General features: G+C 40.5%; 1 protein-coding gene across 3 annotated transcripts in view; it reads left to right on the top strand.

The window, feature by feature from the left end:
- Positions 1–18,749: 18,749 nt before the first annotated feature.
- LOC120552194 (chloride channel protein 2-like) overlaps positions 18,750–24,627 on the top strand; it is a 90,663-nt gene continuing 84,785 nt past the window's right edge. For all 3 annotated transcript variants that reach the window (XM_039790011.1, XM_039790020.1, XM_039790001.1), the window contains exon 1: positions 18,750–18,969. In XM_039790011.1, coding sequence (XP_039645945.1) covers positions 18,919–18,969 — 51 coding nt within the window. In that variant the 5' untranslated portion in view covers positions 18,750–18,918. The remainder of the gene's footprint in view (positions 18,970–24,627) is intronic.

Raw genomic sequence — 24,627 nt, 5'->3', positions numbered from 1 at the left:
ATTTAATTCTTCCTTGCTTAACTATATTCATGGTACCTTGCACACTTGATTATGTATCTTTAAGGCATACTGTTTCTGCCTTCCCTGCTCTACCTATAAAGTACTTTGGGTCAACTGTTGTTCGTTTAAATGTGCTATACAAATAAAATTGACTTGACTGTAAATGAAGTACACAGAGAAAGTGCAAATATACAATATGTTCACCAAACACTACACAAGACCAATGCTGCAGACTGAGGAAAATACAACAGTTTCATGCCCAAGAATACTGTGACATGTGGACACTAGGGGTGATGTTGTTTACACAACAACATAAATGACTAAACATGACATGAAATAACCTAACAATATGACGATATAACAATATGAACACAAAAACATAACATAACTCAACATATGACATGACATTCTCATGAGACTAAAAAAGGTGCTGGGTAATATTAAACCTGTCAATGCTTCAGCGTCTCAAATCTAATTCTCTCCATTAATGCAGTGATTAAAAAAATGAAAGATGATAGGTTCATCTATTTTTCAGAGACACTCGCTGATGAACTTCAGGTATTGATTTTTGCTCTTTTGCATAAAAGATTGAGTAGGGGAACTCTTTTGGCCAGTATAAGCACGAAAAGAGGAAAGTAATGCACAGAAGGTGAAGAAGATGGGATTCTTTGAATTGAATGCACCATGTAAATACAAATATGTACGTAGAGAGGAGCGAACTAAATTTAGCCATTTATCATTAACTTCTAGCAATAAAATGAACTGCACCTGAGTAACACAATGAGAACCAAGCTCCTTGGATCAATGAAAAACCCAGCTATGCCACAGATGTCACATTTGAAATCATCACAATAGATTACCTTTAATGCCAGTTGGAAAGACTTCAAGAAAAATAAAGATTCCTGAAACATGCGTCAAGTGAAGTACTTTTTCATGGTCAAGGTGAAGAAAACAGGCTGGCTGATGTAACCACAGAAACATCACAGGACGTGTAATGCAATAAGCTCACCCAGTGGCCATCTCAGAGGAGAATCTAGCAGCCAATTAGTGGAAAGTCTGAAGCCTGCTGCCTGGCTTAGGTATCCTTGAGTTAGATATTGAACGTTTTGCCTTTACCTTGGACTCAAGAATGCATCACAAGTAGGCCTAACAGCTAGACCAGTATAAAACCTGGAAGCTGGAAAACAATTTAGTGACATTTATAACTGCACACCTGTGAGGTGAGTGAGAGATATGAGAAATTAAAGGGGTGATAGAATGCAAAACCTTACCCTTACCCTTTACCTTGTCATAGTTGAATAATGACAGTTTAGGGGGTAACTAGGACATGCATAGAACCTCTAAATCCCATTGACACCTCTTTTCTCTGCAAATCTCACTATTTGAAACTGCCTCTGAAAACGGGCAAATCTCAACGATCTCCTCCTCATTTGGCTCTAGTCTCTCTCTTTGTCACGCCCCAACATTTGCATAGGCTACACAACTGACCTGAGATCAGTTAGTCTTCTGAATCTAGGTCGTGCAGATCTCAGAAATTGTATACATTGTTCATATGCTATTTTAGCATTAAATTCACTTCTGAGACTATGTAGAGGTCAAATATGGGCAGTTTTACGAAAATGGATGGCTAATTGCAAATTTTGTCCAACTGTGTGTCGGAGTTCAGCGCCGGTGCTGCCTGTGTTGCTGCCTCGCAGCCCGGCCTGCCTTCCTTCACAGACCCTGGTCTGCTGTGAGCTCCGTTACGACTGGCAGCCCACAGCACTCCATACCCACGCAGAGTCACCGGTAACACCGCTAATGGACTACTAAACGCCGCTGCTCTGACAGAGCTCCAGGGCCTGCAACTCCCCTCTTTCTGCTAGCTAAATGCCCAGTGTGTGTGAGTGAGAGCGTGGTCAGCGAGCTTGTTACACCAGCAATCTGTTACCACAGGTTCCAGTTACTCTTTTAATGTGTGTAATTATAATGTGTTGAGTTATTTAAACAAACGATTGGGGAAATAAACGCCGCTTGTCCGCGAGTCTCATTGATAGAGCCTGCGACTGGATGTAGCTCTATCAATGAGAGCTAGCTAGCTAGCCTCCTCTTAGAATTCCTCTGAAATTCACAAATATTCATCAACTTGAAATCGGACACCGTTGTTAGCTTTATAAGACATTTAGTTAGATGTTGTGTAACTGGCGTGACGAAATATGAATATACTGTAAATATACTCAAAAAAGGAAGCTAATATCCTGATTTGTAGCTAGATTGAAGTGACAGTAAGCTAAGAAACATAGTAGTGTCTTCACAAATATTAACTTGAAATCGGAACCGTTGTTAGGTTATAAGAATTTAGTAGATGTTGTGTAAGGTGGAGAAATTCAAACTGTAAATAACAATTAAGGAAAAGGAAGCTAACTATCCGTGATTTGTAGCTAGGATTGAAGTGACAGTCACAGCTAACGAAACACATAGCTAGCTAGTCTTCACAAATATTAACTTGAAATCGGACACCGTTGTTAGGTTTATAAGACATTTAGTTAGATGTTGTGTAACTGGCGTGACGAAATTCAAACTGTTAATAAACTCGAATTAAGGCGAAAAGCAAGCTAACTATCCGTGATTTGTAGCTAGGATCAAAGGAACAGTCACAGCTAACGAATCACTTTGTCTTCACAAATATTCATTAACTTGAAATCGGACACCGTTGTTAGCTTAATAAAACATTTAGTTAGATGTTGTATAAGTGGCGTGACGAAATTCAAACTGTAAATATACTCGAATTACGACCAAAATCAAGCTAACTAGCCTCAATGTGTACACATAGGATTGAAGGGACAGTCACAGCTAACGAAACCCTTACAGTTCACAAATATTCATTAACTTGAAATCGGACACCGTTGTTAGCTTTATAAGACCTTTAGGTATGTTGTATAGCTAAGTGGCGTGACATGTGTGTAACATGTGGTAAGAGATTGCTGGTTGTAACAAGCTCGCTGACCGCGCTCTCACACACGGGCCATTTAGGTAGCAGGAAGAGAGGAGATGCAGGCCCTGTAGATCTGTCAGGGCAGCGGTGTTTGGTAGCTTGTCCATTAGCCCAAACGGTGACTTTGCGCAGGTATGAGGTGCTGTGGGCTGCAGCAGCCGTGCCGGAGCTCAATCGAGCTCATAGCAGGCCGGGATCTGTGGAGGAAGGCAGGCCGGGCGGTCGAGGCAGCAACACAGGCAGCTGAACTCCGACACACAGTTTTACCAAATTTGCAATTAGCCATCCATTTTCGTAAAACGGCCCATATCTGAGCTTTATATAGTTGATTTCTCGCATAAAAAAGTCTCAGAAGTGAATTTGGTAAGGAAACATTGCAGTGTCTGAGATTCTGTCGCGTTTCTAATGTGTGTGTATTGGCGATTCGCTCAACCAATCAGCGCGCGTCTCTACGTTTGTGTACGGGGCTAAGGCTCAACCAAGCAGCGCGCAGCTCATCTAAATATTCATGACCATACCATATTTGGAAGAAAAGCTCTTGTTACAAATAGGGCCAAAACACAGGGATGCATAAGGGCCAATAAAATATCAACCAGGCCATTTTCAGCCCAACTAATGTTACCCTATTAGGAGACCATAAGGAACAGTGTGAAATACCCTATATAATCATTCTATCACCCCTTTAAGTTTTAAAAGGGCAGTCATAACTTTGCCATCGTAGGAGAAGAAAATTGGCGTCTGCGAAAGTTCGTCAAGGGAGGAGGTCGAGATGAATGGATGTGTCAAACAAACACAGGACTTTCACACAGAGGACCGCTGCTTATATCCAGTGGGCTGTGTTGTGGCTTTTTGCATTTGTGTTGGCCACCGTACATGTGAAACCAAAAGTCAACATTCTTGCTTCCATAACGCACTTAACCTACATAACATACTCAACTTTTACTCTTTTTAAATCCTATTTATGTCTTATGTCTTATGTCTATTGTCTTGTGTTTGTTTTATGTTTTATTTGAGAAACTTTTAATTGCCTCATTGTTAAAAGGTGCTATACAAATCAAATTTACTTCATGGACGTTAGTAGTCATGGTTTTCCAAAGTAGTTTTAAAAGAAACTATGTTCATACAACCTTGTGAAGTCCCAAATGTGAGAGAAGATCTGCCAATACCGAATAGAGAAGATGATGCAAGTGTGGGAGTGACCCCTTTAGGCATAGAGGTTGGAACTTGGCTGTTGTTGGTATAAAACTCATACTCCTTTGTTATACAAAGCATTTCACCTTAGTTTTATTTAATAATATTTGGCCATTTATAAAGGAAGTGTTTTACTTTCATCTTTAACCCCAGAGGGTGATAAGTGCTCCAGGCACAGGCTGAACAAAAACGTGAATTTCCAAGAAAGTTAGTCAAAATTCTTTTGATATAATAAAAAATGGTTTGTGCAACTCTGGATTTTCTCCCAGATGCACCTAACCTGAAGGTTAGACAACTGGCCAGGCTGATAAGATCTGTAAAGGGAAGAGATTTTAGTTTTTCCCTTGAGCAATTGCTGCTGTAATGCCCTTGTGCTAGGCATTTACCCCTGCAACTGTGCCAGTGGAGCATGTAAACTGTGTGAACATTCAGTGGCTGAAAGACCGTTTGAACCATCTCAGAACTGAAAAAGGCCCATTATGATGCCATAAAGGCTGCTGCTGGAGCAATGGTACAAGCCTAAAGAACCATTTTATGATGCTATATAAGGCTCATGTGGATATATGGTCGGTTAAACACTGTAAATCGTATTTTAATGCTGTGATCTAAGATGTCACAGTTCAGCTTTTCCCAGCAGAGGGCAGCAGTGATAAAATATTGAGGAGCCTTCCCTCTCTTCCTCTCTAGTCTAATTTGAGTTTATAAGGGAATTCCAAGCGTCATTCAACATAGTATGTTTTGTATTAAAGTTTTATATTTTTGACTTCTTAATCAAAATGTCAAAAATGTAACCCCCCTGTATTCCCTTTGTCATTACAAACATGCGCAGTGCAAATTCAGGTGGAATTTTCCAAGGATCCAAATATCTATTTGAATTTTGGGGAAATGTGTCAAAAGTGATGCACAAGGCATTTAGAATATTTCCATGTGAAGGAATGGTACAGCCATAAAAAACATTGGGTATATAAGTTATACAGTGTGAATAACACACTTGAAGCTACTCTGTAAAGACAAGATTATTTCCTAATCCTATTTACACATTCAACTAAATTCACACAATACTGTCTGGCCAGCCTATTATGCTCTCTAATTATTCACTATGTCAAAGTCTTTATGTTGCTTTTTCTGACATTTGGTCACACCATGCTGTGGACAATAAGAGAGGAAGATGGTTGGTGAAACGAGGCAAAATGTAGAAGCACAGCTAAAAAAGACACAAGACGCCGGTATGAATATGTATTTAAATTGGCTCATTTATGGAGTAGAAATGTGAAATAATTTTAGAAGTTGGTGCCTTCTAGACCGAGAAAAGCCAGAAAATGTATTTTTGGCTCATGTGGATGAAAGACAACTACTCCTAGAATGCACTTGCTTCAATTCCCTACGAGGCCAGTCCCAAGCCATGCCTTCCACTTACAGAGAGGCGGTCAAGTCAAGTCAAAAGGGGGTTTGGGGGCAGATCAACACCGGACAGATGACTGGATCACAGTTCGCTTCTGCAGAAAGAAAAAAAAAATGCGAAAAAGATGACGAGGAGTAGATTTTAAGATGACATACAATATTCAGTACTAACATGCACTTCCCACGGACAGCAAACTTACGTACTTCCCAGCTTCTCTTCAAATGCTTTAACGTTCTAGTGCCAAATTGTAGACCTGTCTTTACCTGGCAGCTGCAGGAGAAGCATTTGTCGTAGATGGGAGTCCAGCGGGAGCCATGGGCGTGATGCTGGTTCTCAAAGAAGCAGGTATGGGGGTCTTTCTTCAGCTCCTCTGGGTCCTTCGCAAAGAGGTCGTCAAACTCAGACTCCTCCATCTCCCCCGTGGTCCCAAACTCACAGTTGTTTGGCACATGGACCTGGACAGAGGGGGTTTGCATAGTTTTTCCAAATCATTTGTGGGAAAACACAAAAAACACATTTCTATTTTTCAGACGTGAAGATAAAAAAATAAATATTTGGTACAAAATATTATCAACAGCTTTTACTGTTGTTACTTACATAAGTATGTTGTCTCGGCTCTCTCTCAGGATGTGTTAGCAGTACACAAGCTGACTCGGCTGGGCACCAAAATGGGCTGTGAGGAGTGAGACAGTCCCCAGTATTTAGCAAGACTGAGATGAAATTGGTAGGAACTGATAGACTAAAATAGTAACATATCACAAAAGAGGATTTTTGTCCCAGGTTTGTTTTTTAACCTGTACTTTCTTTGGAGGAATTGTAAAACAAGCGATTAAGGACATCATAACAGCTCTTGCAGGGGTCCGTTTCAGAAAGCAGGTTTAGTGAAAACTCTGAGTTTGTTGACCCTGAGATGAAGGAAACTCTGGGTTTTCTGTTTCAGGAAGAGAGGTAACTTAACCTCAGAGTCAGTTACTATGGTAACTGAGCCTGTGAACCTAACCTGGTCGGGAGCAGGTTTTCTTCGAGAAATCTCGAGTTTCTCTCAGTCTCCTCCCTCTGACACAGCGCTCTTTTATTTCCTCATTCATTCATTCAGTCTGTATCGGGCGCATTTTAGCGCAGTGTTGTCATCTGCATGAATAAAATAGGATTGTTTTATTAACTCAGTTAAGTAACGTTATAGACTAAAGGTTTTTTTCTCGAACATGGCATGTCCTTTTGTCAAGGATCCCGTTGATGAAGAAGCTGTATTACTTCGCAGGGAGTTAAACATACGTCGCGATATGATATTGAGGCCCTGATTAGATGTATTTTCATAACTACCTATTTGAGCGGTATCGTTTTTCTTCACAGTCTATCAACAATGTACATAACCTTATCCGTCCTCATATCACTAAGGTCACCCATCGTGGACATGCTCTTACATCCCAGCACATTCTTTGTGTCGCATTACGTTTTTTTGCAAACGGCAGTTTTCTTTATAACATTGGTGATGCGGAGCATATTAGCAAAGCCACTGTATACAGAGCCGTCAGAAAAGTGTGCCTCGCTCTGAAACATTTTTTTAAACGTGTTTGTAGTGTTCCCTGGACACAAACCAGTGAGAGCCATTAAAGAAGAGTTCCACAGGATTGCAGGTGAATAATGTAAAACGAAATAATTATTTATTATAATTCGGTTAATGACATGGTGCTGCAAGATCAGAATGGTATAAGTCATTTGAATTTCTTTTAGGATTTCCCAGTGTGATTGGCTGCATTGATGGCACACAAATTCCAATCACTGCTGCTTCAGAAAATGAAGCGGACTATGTGAATAGGAAGTCCATTCACAGCAATAATGTGCAGGTAAATTGACCACTGTCACAAAATGTCAAAGACTGCATCACAAGACTGCAAGTAACATCTGTCATTCTCTGCACTGTCTAGATCATATGTGATGCTGCATATCTCATAACCAATGTGGAGTCCAAATGGCCTGGGTCTGTGCATGACTCACGGATATATCGTGAGTCTGCCCTGAGCAACAGACTGGAACTGGTAAGCAGCCTAAAGCTTTGTACAGTATTATTCACCTGTCTCCCTCCTTAAATACACTCAAATGTATACACTATACATTACAGGAGAGTTTGAGCACCACCCAAATAAAGAAAAATAATTCAAATTTTATTTTGTCATCTTTATTTCCTAAAAACACAAAAGCAACAGTTAGGTTTTTTTTTTATATTGTTCCAATAATTAACACAAGTCACCTGTGACTATGCACCCACCTCTAACTTGTGTTTCAGGATTTCAATTTCCAGGTCTGTCTTCTGAATCTGGCGGTCCAACAATACCATTTCTAGGTCATTTTTCTGCATTTATTTTTTTTGATGAGATTCATTTTATATAGGTCCTTCACAGGTAACTATACATACAATCATGACATTAAAAGCATACAGTTGAACATTATTTCCACAGAATGAACCTCTGGCAGTTGCACATCTCACTGAGTTCGTCTGTGCTGTGGAAGTTGATGGACCCTCCTCCTGTTGCCCAGCCATGTTCTGTTAAAAAGTAGACTATCCAGTCATACATGTCACACTCCATATACCACACAGCAGTGTTAAGAAATGTGAATGTGGAGATCAGTAACATAGTGGTGATATCTCACCTCTGTAGTCCTCTCAGGATCCCTCTCTGTGGCAGCAGACAATGTGTCCTTTTCATCTGTTTCATCCTGTGAAGATGAACATTGTTTCATTAGACTTTAACCTACTTGCATCATGTCTGGAGTATTTAGTTGTCTACTTACAGCTTCAAGGAGTTCTGCTGTGGCATGAGGGTCCACAAGTGAGAGAACACCATCACAATCTGTTGGGACAAATGACAAACCCATGAAAGGGAAATAAAAATAACTTTTAAATATATATATGGAAATAAAAGAAGATAAATATAAGCCCAATTACATCTTATGAAGGCACTTGTGTCCTGGGATGTGGCTAGCTCAGAGGAAGAGCTCCCTCCAGGGATTCCTTCAGCCACTGGCATTCCTTCATTCTGGCTCAGGGCCAGCTCCTCTGCCTCTGTCAGAGGTGGTGGTGCTGGTCCTCCACCAGTTTTCCGGGCCTCTGCCTTCTTTCTGTTGGCTGAGTAGAAGTCAAATGTTAATTTAAATGGGCCCTTTTAATTAACAAAACAGGATAGGTGAGAGGACATTTATGTATGTGAAAATGTATTGGGGATAAAGCTACAGCACATTCAAATTGCCAATGAATATTTACTCTCATATTTTAAATGTGATTAAAATGAGGTACAGCCATGTCTTACCTGTTTGAACTAAGTTCTTATATTTCATTTTCAGCTGCTTCCACGAGCGTTTTTCACCCGCAGGATTGCACCTAAATGAAATAGATTATAGGTTCAATACCATTCCACCAGTTTTTACCAGTAATATTATACTTGAGATTAAATATGAGCATGGGTGTGAATTTCAGGCCTGTGTGTAGTGTGTTCATACAAACAGAGTGTAAAAAATGTAATTTCCCTACAGGGAATTAATAAATAGTATAAATTAAAATGATTGTGTAAATTAAATATGAAATGAAAACACTATATTGGAACTTACGCGTTGACCCAAGCAGCAATTTTCTCCCACGCCGTTCTCTCTCTTTTGCTGCAGCAGCTGTGTTGCTCTTCTTGCGAATTACTGGTTCATACCGCTGTAGGCTTGAATGAGTATTTCCAGTTCCAGAGGCGTAAAGTATGCCAACCGAGTTTTATTGCTTGGTTGCCATGGTGAATCGTAGTATCATGGCTCCATTCATGATGCCTTTTTACAGTGGTGGTGCACGCGTTTAACTCTGAGTGAACCTACTCTGAGTTGACTGAACCAACTCATATCAGCTGTTCTGGAACCGAAAAAACAGAGTTTCCCATCTCAGGGTAAATCAACTCAGCGATCAGGGTTAGACACAGAGTTTGTTAAACCTCCTACCTGGAACGGACCCCTGTACTATAAATCAAGATCAATGCTAGTTAACAACTAGTTCTATCAACCCAGGGTTTCCCAATCCAGCGGCACGCGCGTTCACATAAAAGAGGCGATGTTTGCACAGCACGACCAATCGCAAGCCATCTACCAGAGCTGCATATTTTACATAAGAAGAGCAAATTATAATTCTACATAAATATGAAGAACACAGACACGGTTTTACAGGCAAAACGCGATACAGTCGCTGCTTCCTAAAACAGGAAGGAAAGCTGGCAAAAAAAAATAGCACACTGTAAATGCGTAAATCACAACGCTTATCAATATCACTTCCCCATCAGTCAGCCACTAGATCTGACAATAATTACACTTGGGCTTTCCATGAACTGTTGTTGCTTCAGCCTATTATTTCAGTTGCAACCCTGGCAGTGGTAAGTGATCATGAGAGTAAATGAAATATATAAAAACATAATTCAAACCGATGTGCGCATTGGCAACACACGGCTCAATAAGCCGACAAATAGCCTATATGTAATTCCCTCCATATATATATATATATATATATATATATATATATATATATATATGGCGTTCAGCATGAGTTACCACGGCAATTTAATCCGGGAACAACTGATCCACCTTTGTGATACAGAAAACCCTGGGTTGAACCTGAAGTTACCTCGTTAACACCAAATCTTGATTCGTAGTACAGGCCTATATATGGAATGTTCTCCCTGATGTAACCTTTTGAGTGAGTGAGTGTTGATGTGTATTGCAATCCGACTCCCCTAGCTAGCAGGGAACGTTCCCACGACATTATAACTTAACCCATAAATTCTAATGTTGTAAAGGAAACTTTGTAATCTAATGTTCAGAGAACGATTTAAAGATGTTTAATATTTCAAAACATTTTCTTATAATGTTAAATTAATAATGTACAACATTTTAACTGCAACATTCACAGGATGTTTCGAGGATGTCAGGGCCACAGATTATGTTACATGTATTCTCAAAGAAACATTCTGACAATGTTTTCAGGATGTTATTAAGGTCTCAGATTACAAAACGTTTTTTATGAAACGTTCTTGTAATGTGACATGTTAACAAAGGGAGGACGTTCTACCTGCAACATCCTGAAATGGTTTTGGGAATGTTGTTGAGGGAACCGATTATAAAATGTTTTTTTATAAAACATTATCACAATGGTAGCTACATAATAACAATGGAAGAAAATTGTCAATGAAAGATTTTGAAAATGTTTTGAGGATGTTATTGAGGCCTTAGGACAGATTGGTTTTCATAAAATGTTGCTGTAATGTGACAAGTTAACATAGAGCGTTCTACCTGCGACATTCTGATGATGTTTAGGGTGTGTTGTTGAGGTAACGTTTTCTTTTTTTCTTTTTATAAAACATTCCCCACAGCAAATTTCAGGAGTTGAATAATATGGAGTTAGTCAGACAAAAAAATGTTAGTGTTAGATTTCTGGAGTTTATTTTCTAAATATGACTACAGCTTTTGTTCAGGGATACTCTTTGACCGTTTTATATTTCAGTGTTCATTCGTTGGTTGTTGAGGAACGTGATTCAGCTACTCCTGTTTTTTTTCCCTACAATTCTGGTTAAAACAACAGCCTCGCCAGCAACGCGACTAAATTGTGTTATCTACACTGGCTGAAGAGTGGGACACTGACATGACTTCTTCATCTTCACTCCACAACCACCTGGAAGGAAGCGGCCCAAGTAGATCAGTGTTGGAGAGTAAACAAATCATTTGGTAAAAGGTTTGTCTAGACAATCTACTTCTATTTCAAATCCTGTGGTCCACTCTGTATTTTTTTAACTTATGGCTTGTATGGAGATGCTTTTATTTGTGTTTCAGTCTTGACACAGCATTGAAGATCATGACCATTGAAGGAAACCCCCAGCCATATCTTCTGGCCACAGGGACTTCATTTAGTTTTGTTTTTTTGTAAAATATGACAATGCTCTCTCAGACATTTTTTGCAGACTACTCTGCACAATATTGATATAGGCAAAGGGGTGATTTTCTTTTTGGTTTGTTTATATGTGTCAGAGAGTTGTATTGTTTCATGTGAGACATTGTTGGCTTAAGAGAATATATTAAAAGTATCAACTATTTAGCTTCCCTTGCAGCAGTATAATGTGAATATGTGAATATTTGCTGTAACATGTTTACATGTTACAGCAAATGGGCGCAAGAGGGCTCAAAATACACCAGAGCAAGTCCACCTGTGGACAAGGACGGATGCATGCACACCGCTCAGACAAACCGGTGAGATGCAGGAGAACCCTAGGCAGGAAGCACACCATAGCCCTAGAGATCTCTCAGTGCTGGCAATCCCCCAAGATCACACAGGGAGAGCCTCCAACGCCATTCCAGAAAGCCCACCCCAGCCAATGAGGGAAAGAATCAAGTGCCAAAAATGAATGATGGGAAGGAGTGGTCCGTGTTAGATGAAGATCTGGACAAGGTGCTCGGAGCGGTTCAAGCAGGATCAGCGGAAAGAAAGGTGGATTCACTGACAGTCATCACCTACAATGTGGCAAAGGAACGGTTCGGAACAGTGCCAAGGAGAGAGAATAAAGCAAGACCAGAAAAGCAGAACAACAGAAGAGAAAGAAAGATCAAACAACTTAGGAGGGAGATCAAAACCTTGAGGAAGCAATTCAAACTGGCTAGCACAGGTGAAAAGGAAGGAATAAAAGAGCTGACAGCCAGCCTCCACGAGCAGCTCATCAGAACAAGAAGAGCTGAGAGGTTCAAACAGAGGCGGAAGAAGCAGGAATCTGCACGAGCCCAGTTTGTAAAGGATCCCTACCACTTTACTAAATCACTTCTGGGGGAGACGAGGTCGGGGACTCTAACAAGTTCCAAAGGTGGAGCAGTCTGTTTAGGAGACATTCAGTGACCCTTCACGAGACGATGCCCTGGAAGGAAATCATGGGCTTACTAACATCAACTCACCTACCACATCCCTCAGCACAGAGTGTCCATCATGGAGAGAGGTTCAAGAGGTAGTCAAGCATGCAAGATCATCTTCTGCTGCAGGTCCCAGTGGTATACCGTACAAAGTATACAAAAAATGCCCTAAGCTCCTCCGAAGGCTGTGGAAGCTTATGCGGTTAATTTGGTCCAAGGGAACCATTCCAACAAGCTGGAGAAGGGCGGAAGGGTGCTTTGTGCCCAAAGAACAGGGATCCATACAGATCAGCCAGTTCCGAACTATCTCCCTACTTAGTGTGGAGGGAAAGCTTTTCTTCTTGCTTGCGAAGAGAATGAGCACTTACATGACCCAGAATGGATATATTAACACCTCTATCCAGAAGGGTGGTGTTGAAGGGTTCTCCGGGTGCTTGGAGCATACAGGGGTCCTCAGCCAACTTATCCAAGAAGCAAAGGAGAAGAAAGGCAGCCTAACAGTTGTCTGGCTTGACTTTGTAAATGCATATGGGTCTATTCCCCATAACTTGATCCAAGTTGCTTTGGACTACTACCACATCCCAAAAAACATCCAGAGCATGATCACAAGTTACCTGAGGGACATCAAGCTACGATTCCAGTCCGCCAAGTTTACAACAAAGTGGCAGCCAGTTTAGAAGGGGATAGTGACAGGATGCACAATCTCTCCCATCTTGTTCATCATGGGAATGAACCTGATCATCTCTGCAGCGAGTACAAAGTCAAGAAGGCCGAAGACCGCAGCAGGAGGGCAACAGCCAGTAATCAGGGCATTTATGGATGACCTTACCATGATAACACCAACTCACGTGCAGGCAAGATGGGTCCTGGCAGAACTGGATCGCATGGCCACTTGGGCAAAGATGGTCTTCAAGTCCAAGAAATCAAGGAGCCTGGTGATCCAAAAGGGCAAAACATCTGGAAAGTTCAAACTGCTTGTTCAAGGAGAAGTGATTCCGAACATCCAGGGGAACCCAATTAGATGCCTTGGAAAGTGGTATGATGATTCCCTGTCAGACAAGAACAGCATCTCCAGCACTGGAAAACAAGTTGAAGAATGGTTGAAGAAGATTGACAAGTCTGGCCTGCCTGGTAAATACAAGTGCTGGATCTACCAACATGGCCTGCTCCTGAGACTCATGTGGCTTCTCACCATCTATGAGGTGCTCCTATCAACTGTTGATGAAATGGAGAGGAAGTTCAACAAGCACCTAAGAAGATGGTTAGGAATACCGCCGAGCTTTACATCTGTGGGGCATAAGGTCGGGCCAGCTCCAGCTTCCCCTGTCATCAGTGGTGGAGGAGTTTAAAGTCGCCAAATGCAGACTGTCCCTGACATATAGGGACTCTCAAGACCAACTCACCAGGGAAGCAGGATTCAGAACAAGATCTGTCCGCGAGCACGGCAATTAACCAGGCGGAATGTTCTCTCAGGACCAAAGACATTATCGGAAACCCTTGCACTGGAAGACCGGGTCTAGGAACAGCACATTTCCAGCAGTGGTCAAAGTCCACCCCTAAGGAGAAGAGAACTAGGATTCAGGATGAAGTCCGAAACCTCGAGGAAGAAGGGAGAAGAGCTAAGTCCATCGAGCTCGCAACGCAAGGCGCCTGGACGAGGTGGGACCTTCCCAAGAGAACAATCACATGGAGTGAACTGTGGCGGCTGGAGCCCTTCCGTATATCCTTTCTACTCTGAGCAGCGTAGGACACCTTACCAACCCCAGTCAATTTGCACAGGTGGGGGATGAGGGAGGACCCACTGTGCAGGTTGTGCGGTGGGAAAGGAACAATGGCGCACATTCTGTCAGGGTGTAAGATCACATTGACACAGGGGAGATACGGGTGGCGCCATGACAAGGTGTTGGCAGTGCTCCCAGACATCCTGGAGCAAGAAAGGAGGAAGAAACAACTAGCCAAAGCAAGACCACTGCTGAGCACCATCAACTTTGTGAAAGAGGGCCAAAGACTTGTCATCCACAACCAAGCCAGGCAGAATCTCCTGCAGTCAGCCAAGGGATGGGAAATGGAGGTCGACATCAGGAGGAAACTCCACTTCCACGAAGCGGTACTGTCCACAACTCTGAGGCCCGATATCATCATGTGGTCTTTAGAGGGAAAGAAGATCATCCTGGTGGAGTTGACGGTGCCGTGGGAGGAGGGCTGTGAGGAAGCTGCAGAGAGGAAAAAAGCCAAATACCAGCAATTTGTCCAAGACTGCCGGGACAAGGGGTGGACAACATGGCTGATGACGGTGGAAGTCGGATGTCGAGGATTCCCAGCTCAATCTGTGTGGAATCTATTGTCAAAGGTTGGACTGAGAGGCCACTTGAGGAAAGCAGCCGTTCGTAAGTTGGGAGAAGCGTCAGAGAGAGCCTCCTGTTGGCTCTGGCACAAGAGAGAGGACACAAGCTGGAAGCCTGGAGGAGAGGGGCAGTGACCTGGCCAGTCACTGCTGACCCGCCAACTGGAGGGTGTTGTGGTTAAGGGTCGAAACACCCAGAGAAGGTTGGGGACCACCTGACGACCTCTCTTCCAGGCCAAGGCTTCATCCATTAGAAATGGGTGTATGTTAGCATCGCAGATGTATTATACAACACTGTAAATAAAGCACAGTTCTTGATATAACTTGCCTTTTGCAGAGGTTACCACGCACAAAATAAATAAATGAATGAAAAAAGTAATTCCGTTGAAAGACTTTTGAATATCAACCATTTTCTTGTGTTAATAGTCCAATTCCAATAGTTAGGTAAATTATCAAAGTCATCCTAGTGACATTGATCAGTTGCCCAGGAATGTTGTGTCGAACAGTTATAAGAAGGTTGTGACATAATGGTCTAATAATGTTAAAATATTTTAACAAAATGTCCCCACAAAACATTTGAATAATGGTTTTAAAGCATATCCTATTCTAAAATAACATTCTAGGAACATAAAAAAATGTGCCACTGAAAACATTTTAAGAATGCTACAGCATAATTTTGAACAAAGTTAATATTAAACATTTTAAGAATGTTAGGGTATAATTTTCGAACAATGTTAATACTAAACATTTTAAGAATGTTAGGGCATTCATTATGTTTTAACAATGTTATTAAACATTTTAAGAAGGTTATCACCAAACATTTGTAGAATGCTTTTATAGAAAAACATTCTGAGAACCAAAAGAAAATTGCCTGCTAAAAACATTTTGAGAATGTTAGGGCATTAACATTTGAAAAAGCTTATCACCAAACGTTTTAGATTGTTTTATTGAATGTTATCCTACCTTTAAAAAAAACCATTCTGGGAAACAAAAGAAAAGTTGCAGCTAAAAACATTAGGAGAAAATTGCATGATAACATTCTCCGAAACATTCTTGGAACAAAAAAATTTCCAAAATAAGTCAGTTTGTGGTGTTTAGAAAAAAGGCAATGAAGCAGGAAGGCAGTGTCACTGTGTATGTGTGTGTCTTTGAGTGTTTATCGTTTATTATTGCAGTCGGTTATGGAAGAAAAAGTCAGAGTTTGAGCATAGAGTCACGGAGTGAGAGCATTCATCACACCAGTTCTTACTGTAATTTTTCTCTCATCCAGGAAACCCACAGACACACATAGTCACAATATAAAAACAACAACAATGGAAGCAAGAGGGGATGATTTTCGATTTATGTGATGTCTTACCATGTCTGACTGTCCCTTGGGGACTCAAAAGCAGTGGTACCATCTGAATCCAGGAAGACTATTTTACTGGGGCGGCCCAATCTGATCAGTAAGGGAAGACAGAGAGATAAAAATTGACTAAATGTAATGTCTTTTCATAGACATAACTCAGCGATTTTACAACGACTTCTTAATTCTGAGTGCTACATACAAATTATGGTTGAAACAGCCTATTGCTTCTCAATGTCTAACACTGTAATACTCCAGCTCTTCTTATCAAACGTAACAGTCACTTAACTCATGGTTACAAATGTAAACCAGCACAACAATGACAATTACCAGGCAACAAAACACTACATTCTAAACACACATTTAATAAACGGAATTCATAAAGTTACATTTGTATTTCGAACAAACTGCAAACTTTTCAGCAAATTTTAACACAACTCTATTTACCGCCTTGCATCATGGGAATTGGCCAGCCAATGAACCAAATGCAGTTCTGACTGCAGTACGCAGATCGGGGTTGGGCTAAATGTGGGCGGAGCTAAACATTTGACTTTTGAAAAGAACTTTCCATTTCAATTTGAGAAGAGTGAAATTCACAAGTTGTTGACAGGTACTCCCTTCGCCAGGCACCAGTGCTTTCTTGTTTGCCACAACACGTGTTATATTTTAGTAGAAATTTGAATAGGCTACATCACTTATCGGCGGTGTATAATTAATTTATTGTTTCCATGCTTTAACTTTGTCGTGGAAGAAGACAGGTTATTTTAAACTCGAAAGGCAGCTCTTTTATGTTGCAACACACACACGCTTTTTTTTCAACTGATAACTTAACTTACATACCCAAGTTCAATCAACACATACATTTTTTTGAACAGTCAACCCAATGAATAAATGCAAGTTTAACTTTCAAAAACTCATAAAGTTGAGTTCAAAATCCACAACTTGTATAAGCTCGTTCAGTTAAAAATAAGAAATAAGTGGACATAACTAAATGGGTCTGTAATATTTTACAGTGCAGTTCCTCAAAACTTGGGGGTTACACCACAAAGCCTGGCACTTACAACCAAGATTCACACAAAGCAAGTCTATTCTAATGATAACCTACCCACATACATATTGTGTTGAGGTGGAAAACATCTATTTTTGTAGAGTTCAGCTCAAGTTCAACTGCATGCTGACAGCCATAGGTTCCCTGTATGTTTCACATTGCTGCAAAGAAACATCAAACAATTCAGTTTCTCAGAATCAAGTTTCTGAAGCGTAATTTAATCGAGCAAAGGGTTTGACCTCGGGAAGAGATATCCTTTGCTAAAAGTTGAAATCTAACTGTTTACGTCTGATCATCTCAAAGTTTGAAAGGCCCCAGCCACACAGAGCCGTGTGCAGCAGCAGTTTTCTGTCCACTGATCCACTTTGGATTCACCTCAGGTCAATGCAGTTTTTCTGACTTTTATTTCAAGGCATAATCTTTGTGGTTCTACTCTTACAGTGTATTACATTACACATTTTATATATATATATATATATATATATATATATATATATATATATATATATATATTTTAACAATCAGTTTTTTATATTATTGATTTGCTCAACAATGATTTTGTCAACAGCTCGTGACACTAGAGATGAAAAGTCAAGGGATCGCCAAAGTTATCAGGATACGTCAACTGGAAACCGTTCATAATTATGTGCCAAACCATCCAGTAGATATTAAGATATTTGACTGGATTAGTGAAATGTATCTCCTGTTGGCAGGCACTACTGTAGATTAAAGGTTAGAGGCTTGGGCACCCTGAATATATGTAGGTAGTCACCTTGAATGTCGGTAAACAATTTCTTGGCCACCCATCAAATAGTTATGGCGATATTTCAGTCTGGACTAACAGTGGAATGCAGGGGCGATTCTAGGATCAGACCTTTAGGGGGGCTCAGCCCCTAATGAGAATGTGACACGGATACAGTGCCATGCAAAACCACCTCCAATTGGCCAAAACTAAGTTTCTGTTAACCCTTTCCTTGACTGGGTTACAGGTGCAAAGCGTTGGTGACAGTGACACAGGATATTTAACCGGTTTCAAGCCCTTTGAACCTGTAATTATTTTCCTCTGTCACTAACAGACAAGTTCGCAAAGTCAAACTTGAAGCACTAAAATTGATTTTTTTTTTTATAATATTTTTTTAATTTAAATTTTTTTATTATTATGATTTTTAGGGGGGCTGAGATGAAATTTAGGGGGACTTGAGCCCCCCTAAAAAGTGTCTAAAATCGCCAATGGTGGAACGACTGACAGACAGAGAGACATCCCCATCCAAAAAGCCACGCTGCTAGTATTAAAACTAAAAGGATCGTTTAATGTTATGACCTACCTTGCATCAACCTGTGCCTTGTCACTTGCTTTAGCATTTCCCAGAGTGGTGTGGGCTTACAAATGGCACACTCTATGCCATGCTTGAAAGTGATTCTGAGAAACAAAAGTGTTTGATGTTCTTTTGCAGCGATGTGAAACAATTACAGAGAAGTCTATCCTGAGCTGAACGCTACAAAACTACAAGATGCTTTCCACTTCAACACAATAAGTGTGTGAGTAGGCCAACCATTAGAACAGCCTTGCTGTGACAGAAACTAAAGTCAGTCCAATGCTTTAATCACAGTCCAACACACAGAGAGACATATCGCTGTCGATTTCCTCTCGCTTTCAAGCTGAAAACGTTTCATCAAGTCGCCGGGTAGAGACAGCCGAGCCATGGCAGGGGACGGGTCGGACCAGCGGGCGCTGCAGTATGAACAAACTCTGGTAAGTCTGACTTGTTGCCAGTCTGAACTTTGTTCACTGGGCACACAGTACGTGCTGTCTCCTTGCATTAAGAGGGGAGCCAGACTCCACTGACAAGTCGTTAAACTTAACACTGCAGGCTAATTGTATACATCTACTAATTACATGATAGCGAGCAGTGTAAATTTGTGGTCAAAAGTTATAATTTAAATGAAATAAATGTGTGTTGGTGAAATGTGCGTATGTTGAAGGAAACAGTGTCTCTATCTCTGTTATTCGTGAAGTTTGTACTTGAGTGTGTGCTTTTGCTGACCGAGGGTCAACAACAAGTTGTTAGATTTTAAGCAAAGTTTAACCCCCTTGTACACTCACGTGAAAGTGACATGACGTGGCTTGTGGTAAGTCGCTGTGTAAGTGGTGGTATAAGTAACTAAGGACACGTTTCTATATTGTCTCAGTCCTCACGTTGATTTTGGCCAAACTCCATTGTCAAAATTCCATGCACTTTAAGAAAGCTGTGTATATTGTCAAGATTGCAAATTAGAAAGTTACTTTATGATGCCTGTTTTTTTAAAATTTAAAAAAATATGCTGATAAATACGGAAGAAAAGAAACCCCAAATCGCCCCCCAAATGTGTCCCTTCTTGATTTTTAAATTTTTGTTCCTTTCTTACTCCCATATTGGAATTTTACATGGATCTGGCGAGGGATTTTAAGGCTTATCAGTCAATTAACATTTTCTATGGTTTGGTATTGAGAAAGTGTTTTGCATTGGAACCAGCTGTACATTTTAAAGATGTATCAGGAAGCTTTTTGTTCTTGCTCATCTATTCTTTAAAGTGAAGTGGTTATGAAAGAGTCAACATGTGTCAACATGTGCATAGTGTTGAGCTTGTGCTCAAAAGTATGGTTAAATATGTCAAAAGGCATTAATGATGGAGCAAAATGTAATTACTGCATGAAAATAACTTTATGGAAGGATGGAAGTCTGTCTAACAAGAGGATTTCCTGCAAAATCATCACATAATTACTTATGTAGTTGTACTCATATTGCCTGAGAATAATCTAACAGTAGTACTGTACATTCAACCCAAGTACAAAACAATGTACAGCCAACTTGTGCAGTAAGCGAGATAATATGTATTATATTTGAAAATAAAGATGTTTTTTTGCTTAGAAAATATTTTACCTATTTAATGTAAAAACTTTCCCTTTCCCTTTATAATTTTTAAATCTGTCTGCCCAACTATGTTGAACTGATCAGAAACATTCCTGTAAGCTAACACAAGACTATCTACACATCACTTTTTACAGATTTTTTTTTTTATTGCCAAACAACAGTGGTCACAACTGAAGCCACATGTACAGAACTCTGACCACAGTCTGCATTACCAACAGTCACCTGAGCTAAACAGTTCACATCACCTGCAAAACTCATTTCAAAGAACGCAACTCTTCACACACATCCCAAAACAGGTTCAGTGCAGCAAAATAGCAGACAACAAGACAACACACACTGTCACTCAGAACACACTGCGAGTACAAATACTAGCATCAAACACCAAAAACTAACAAACTAAAGGTACGTAATAGTAACAAAGAATTGTGGGGCTATTCCTGCCTCTCTCCAGCATCAGGCCACACGTTTTCATCATGACATTTGATGACCTGGCTTGTCATGCACCTGCATCATCTATAAATACAAATGGATGTGGTGTTTCCATTGCTTGCACCTCCATTACTTTCTGAAAAACAGTAAGTGCGCAGTTTTACTGCGGTAAAGGTAGTGTTTCTCACATTTTTTATAGCTGTGTATGTAACCTCAGACATCTTACCTGGACATATGGACTGTTTACTGTTTCTCTCATACGTTACAATGTATAACATATAGCATTTGAACAAAGTGCTGTAAATTCACAGTGTTCAGCAGGTTGTGGTTGAAGCCATGGGGTAAGTGTGTAGAGTTTTGAAAACTGTGTTAAAGTAATAAAAAATAAAAAAAATTTATTATACACATAGAACGTGACAGAAGTAGTTGTGTGGAGAACAAAAAAAGAATTTAAGGAAGACGTTCAAACCCTGCCTACTTTCACACCTCCGCACACCTGGTCGATTGCTGCTTCAAGTGGGCATGGTTGTTACAGTATATTGTCTGCCTTTGGAAAGCTGAAAATTGTTGAATGCAGTACCTCCGAATTGAGCGTCAATTTGGGGGTTTCAATTCAGACGTAAGACAATTTAACAGTCACTTTGTTTGTTATTGCTGGTACCAGTGACAGAGAGGCTGCTGTAAATTGTATTGATCCTTGTGTCACAATTGGCAAAGCTTTACAAATACCAAGCATGTTTGACATGGACGGGACTTGCACAGGACAGGGTTGCAATTCCCGCAAACAGCATAGTCGACCTTTTCACAGCATGGTTGCGATGAGGACCCGTCAAACATGTATTCTGACAGTTTTAACTTGAACCCATCCTCTCTGGGGAATGATACCTGCCATAGGTAAATGTCCTTGATCCTCTGTTTTGACTGACAGACTGTACTGCTCAGTCAACCTGCTGTGATTGTTGACCCCAAAAACACAACAGGGAATTTGAGCTTTATGGTTCACCCAAACTGTGTGTGTGTGTGTGTGTGTGTGTGTGTGTGTGTGTGTGTGTGTGTGTGTGTGTGTGTGTGTGTGTGTGTGTGTGTGTGTGTGTGTGTGTGTGTGTGTGTGTGTGTGGCTAAATTTTGCCAGCAGCATGCCTCCTGTTTGTGTACATTGCAGACGGTGTTTGCAATGTTCCAAGTAAATCTCTGTTCATCATTCACGGTTTAGCATTGTCAGCATCCGTCAGGCCATAGGGGCCAGGTTCCAAGATATGTAAGCCTGCTTCCAGGGTCTGTTTTGTCCTGACATGCATGGAGATTTAGTCAATCTGGACATGTAGAAATAGCAGTGTAAGTTTTGCTTTGCTGTGTACTGTACATAACCACTGGAAAGAAAGGCAACTTATAGAGTTTGAAAGTCTTTGTTTGTTTATACCATGCAGCCTACTGTTGATTTTGTCAGCTAATTTCAGATTTAGTCTTTGTCTTTTTGTGAGTTCTGACATCAGAAGTCCATGAGCATTACTATATTTAGGCAATGTCATCTTTATTTTTTTGTTAATTTTTAATTGTCAGAAACACTTTCAATTTCATAAAAGTTTTAATTAGTTCGAACGAATTCTCTTTTACTTTGTATTCGTTTTGACTTGATTTTGGGAGAAGTGACAGCCCTAGTCTCCACCCTCGACTCTAAATCAGAATTGTTACTTTTTAATAAGCATGGAATTGATTCCATTGGCGCCACCTCAAACACACGTCCCGGTGCTGGTGTGGACGATAGACGTAATATGCGTAATGTGATTTTTTTTGTTTGTCTTTTTAACAATGTTTTTATACACTGTAGCTAAGACATGCAAATTCTGGGGGGCTACTACTCTCTACCACCACAATTGTGTGGTACCCACCTGGGTGATGCACGGCAGCTTCACGACGCCAGGCGCAATACAGGAAAACGGACAGTAAATGGCAGCTAAAATACATAAATACATTTTCAACAGCGGCAGTGCTCATTTATTATGTCCCTGTTTAGGATGGTCACAGAAGAGGGCACAAATTACTTCTTGTACCCCGAATATTCGGCCAGTCTCTAATAAACAAACATGTTCATGTGTTTGTCTCTCTACAGATTCAAGGTGTGTACCCATCTGCATGATAGGGAAATGTATTGTTTCAGGACTGTCTCCTTTTGGAGGTTGATGGGCCTGCCACACTTCCTAGATAGAGCATACTTCCTAGAGAGAGAGAGAGAGAGAGAGAGAGAGAGAGAGAGAGATAGGCTGAACTATAGGCTTTAGCATCTGTGTTTAGGCGCCTGCAATATCTTAATTTACCTTACACGCCTCCAGCATGAGTTTAAATTAACCTTCAGGAAGACAGGAACTTCAGAGAGTTGACACTACACAATAACACATCGTAGTTAAACTGTACTGCCTGCTTAATTGTCTCCTCAATTGAGTGTTCATTAAATGCTTCTGTGTAAATTAACAACATCTCCAGAACATTCTTCACATATGTGAAATGAGTTGTGCTTCTTCTTGTGCTTTTTCCCTTTTTCCTTCCTGTCTCTTGTACTGCTTACTTGACTTCTTTTGTATGTGTGTATTTGTGTGTGTTTAAGAGTACTTTGTTGTTTGTGTGTGTGGATTGTTGTGCTGGGGTCACAGTAAAGGTTGAACAGTTTGGAGCCAATGAGTTGAGTTATTCGATTCATGCTGAATCTGTGATGGTGTGTGTGTGTGTGTGTGTGTGTGTGTGTGTGTGTGTGTGTGTGTGTGTGTGTGTGTGTGTGTTTCCCTGAAGTAAAAAGACAACTTTTATCTTTGGAAATATGTATTCTTTTTCTGACCTCTGACCTTTATGGGGGCCGTAATGATCCAGAGGTACTCCAGGTTATGATAAGGTTTAAAGCTCCATTGTTTAATGTTTGAGTTGAAGCTTAGCAAAAGTCAGTCCTTCCAGAAAAAAGACTTTTTTTGTTATTGTTGCGGGCAAACATCCTTGATTATGCGGCACGTTTTCTTAAAAAATGCGACGGAATGTGCGGGATATTTATGCAATGAAATTGCGGGAACTTGCAAAAATTGCGGTTTGATGAAAAAGACCCAAAAAATGTGATTCCCCAAACACCCTGCTTTTCGATGATGTTCACGTCGCGTAATTACGTCACTTCATAACGTTCCCATGGCAACAGGGGACAATGGCTGCTTATGTGTGAAGTAAACGCAACATTTTTCAACTTTCTGCTAAGATATATGTGACTTTTTTGCAACGAAAATGCGGGGATTATGAAATCATGCAAGGCCCGCACATTTTGCTAGGAAATTGGCAATTTATGCAGCGAAAGTGCGCGTATTTGAAAAAATGCGGCCCCTGCATAAATATGTGGACTTTGGCTGATTATTCATTGAATTATGCGATCGCATAATCGCGTTTTTCTGGAGGAACTGAAAAGCCCCTATCTTCTTACACAAATATGTGCTCATTCATGTGTAATTACTTCCACCAACTAATCAAAGTATTCTCGTAAATGTAGAATCTGCCATTCAGAATCATTCAGAACAGAGCGACTCGCTAGTATGTATTCTGCCATGTTGCGCCTCCATCTTTAAAATACATTAGCCAAAGAGGTACATACCTCTGTGTTTCATGCAATTACACTCAGTGGCACCGTGACGAATGCCAGGGAGAGATTTTCCAGCAGATTTTAAGCCTGATGAAGATGGAGGATCACGCTGATACTTTACTAACATTAGCTTGCATTCGTTTGGGAACCTGATAGCTTATGTTAGCAATGAAATGGCACCAAAATAACAAAAATGTAAAACTGTTATTACACTGGAAGGAAGTTGTACTTCTTGGAATAATACGGCCACCGTAGGATTTAAAATGCGATCGGAATGGGAGGGGTTAGAAAGTAATATTCAGTTGGTTGTCATATACAATTTCACCGCTAGATGGGAGAAATTCTTACACAATGTACTGTAGCTTTAAGAAAAGTAAACACAGCCAGTTAGCAGCACTGCACTGTATCTGTCTTTGCTACTGTCTCTCTCTCTCTGCTAGACCAGTCTCTATATATCACTCTG

The sequence above is a fragment of the Perca fluviatilis genome, chromosome 2 (assembly GCF_010015445.1).
Source record: "Perca fluviatilis chromosome 2, GENO_Pfluv_1.0, whole genome shotgun sequence".
Taxonomy (NCBI): Eukaryota; Metazoa; Chordata; class Actinopteri; order Perciformes; family Percidae; genus Perca; species Perca fluviatilis.
Note: the sequence above shows the minus strand (reverse complement) of the source record. Positions and strands in the feature narration are given on the sequence as shown.